General features: G+C 30.1%; 1 protein-coding gene across 4 annotated transcripts in view; it reads right to left on the reverse strand.

Moving 5' to 3' along the window:
* Nucleotides 1–238: 238 nt before the first annotated feature.
* Nucleotides 239–2,097, reverse strand: part of LOC110024605 (DEAD-box ATP-dependent RNA helicase 13) — a 48,823-nt gene continuing 46,964 nt past the window's right edge. For 2 of the 4 annotated variants that reach the window (XM_020724667.1, XM_020724668.1), the window contains exons 17-18: nucleotides 794–875; nucleotides 239–483 (exon numbers count right to left, since the gene is read on the reverse strand). In XM_020724667.1, coding sequence (XP_020580326.1) covers nucleotides 428–483; nucleotides 794–875 — 138 coding nt within the window. In that variant the 3' untranslated portion in view covers nucleotides 239–427. The remainder of the gene's footprint in view (nucleotides 484–793; nucleotides 876–2,097) is intronic. The other 2 variants (XM_020724666.1, XM_020724669.1) reach the window with 2 other exon arrangements.

The raw sequence follows: 2,097 nt of genomic DNA on the forward strand, positions 1-2,097 counted from the left end.
AAATTTGATAAAAAAATCAAAATACGAGCTTGAGCTTTACCATGAATTTTGATATTTGAGAATTTGGAACATGGATGAAAGAGAGCTGTTGATTTGTAAATAGCAAGTTTCTGTTGGTCTGCATGTAATTGTCCCAAAACAAAAACAAGCCCTAAAAAGTTGACACAACACAACCCCCAAAAAATCTCCTTATTACAATAATTAAATAAAACAGGGCAAACAGGATGAAGAAAACATCATTCATTTCAACATTATAATAGCTTCATAAACATTTCATATCGTAATCATAATTGATTTCTATCATTAGTTTTCTCTAAGCTCTAAACTTTAGCATCTCATCATAATTTAGTCAATAATTCTGCAAAAATTTCAAGCATTTGTTGAAGCAAGTGTTTGAACTAATCTTTCTGGTTTCAGAGCCCTATCTCTACTTAATACCCTGCTTCGCTTTCTTCCTCTCCTTTCTCTTCAGTTCATGTTGTCCTGGAGAGAAAAAGTTATTATGATTAAAGTAACAGTAGATGTAATACTGGGCATTTACATACATGCCACTCAATTTTTACATATTTACATATCAAAACACCTAAAGTTTACATTTTACATTTATAACACCCAAATCTGTCAATCATTTTAACTTTTAAAAAGTGAAATTGTCTTTTCAAGGATTGGGAAAGTGGCATGTATGTAAAAAGTGGAGATTAGGTGTTAGATATCTAAATACATAGGAACTGAGTGGTATGCATGTAAATCTTCCTATGATTTAGGATCTCCAAATTAGGCTGGTAAACCTTACGCTTTTTTTCTTCTCTTCGCTTGCGTTTCCAGTTTTCAACCTGTCTCCTTGTTTCTCTCTTTTTGTCTACATTAACGCAGATCTGGCAAGAACAGAACAGGTTTTGATTTGAGATGAAATAAATAAATAAAAGAGCTCAAATGTAAAAGAAGAAATTACAAATATATAGAAGCAAAGGTGAAATGGGAATACTTCCAACAACAAGAATAAAGATCTAACATGTTGCAGGATATGATTGGAAAGATGTAAAAAATGGTGGAAACGAAAATGCCGTTGGACAAGTCAATGATGAGTGGCCTTAAAATAGTTCTCATTTTGGCAACCAAATTTTGTCAAAATTTCTTGTGGCAATAGTGCCCTTTTTTCAAATATACATTCTCTGGGTGTTCTAAAATCACACTTAACTCCCATTTTTAAAGCTTTAGATTAACAAATTGGGAGGATTAACATATAATGTAATATAATAAAATTTAACCAATAAGGGATGAAAATGTAATTTGAGAGCAAAAATTTAGGATTAGCATGTGATGTAATATCTAAGAATAAGAGATAGAAGTTTAACCTAAAAGGAGTACGTATAATATTGACTATATATAGAGAAGCTTAACTTACCTTTAAAAAAATGCTGTGGATATAGAAAACCCTATTTTTATTTGAGGCATTTACATACATACCACATAATTCTTATATATTTACATATCTAATACCTAAACTTTGATATTTAAAAACATGCCACTCAAATCTTTAATATTAAATAAAAAATACCACAATTTTTAACTTTTTAAAAGAAAATACATATTTTCATGCATAGGTTTATAACACCAAAGTGTTATAAATGTAAATATCAAACTTTAGGTGTTAGATATGCATACATAAGACTTGTGTGGTATGTATGTAAACTTCCCTTTTTATTTTTATAGTGTAGAGATTTAAATAGGAACCCTCACTACCCAATCAAAACCATGTTATAAACTTTCATCTCAAGTCGCTTTGAGTGTCGAAAGAAAACAGGAGTTACAATTCTTATTTGCCTTCCTTGTGCCTCTAAAAGACGGGGTTCAAATAAAACAGCACCAAAGATTATAGTTCTGTTTATCATGGAGATCGATCAAGGTCTAAGATTTTCTAATAAATACTAGAAAGATTTACATACATATCACCCAATATTTATGTATTTACATATCAAACATCTAAACTTATGTACTTATCACCTTACCTTTGCATGGAAAGGTATATTTTACTTAAAGTTAATAGAGCGGTCTTGTTAATGTGATATGAAAGATTTGGATGCTATCAATGTAAAA

This window comes from Phalaenopsis equestris, unplaced genomic scaffold, assembly GCF_001263595.1.
Source record: "Phalaenopsis equestris unplaced genomic scaffold, ASM126359v1 Scaffold000263, whole genome shotgun sequence".
NCBI classification, from domain to species: Eukaryota; Viridiplantae; Streptophyta; class Magnoliopsida; order Asparagales; family Orchidaceae; genus Phalaenopsis; species Phalaenopsis equestris.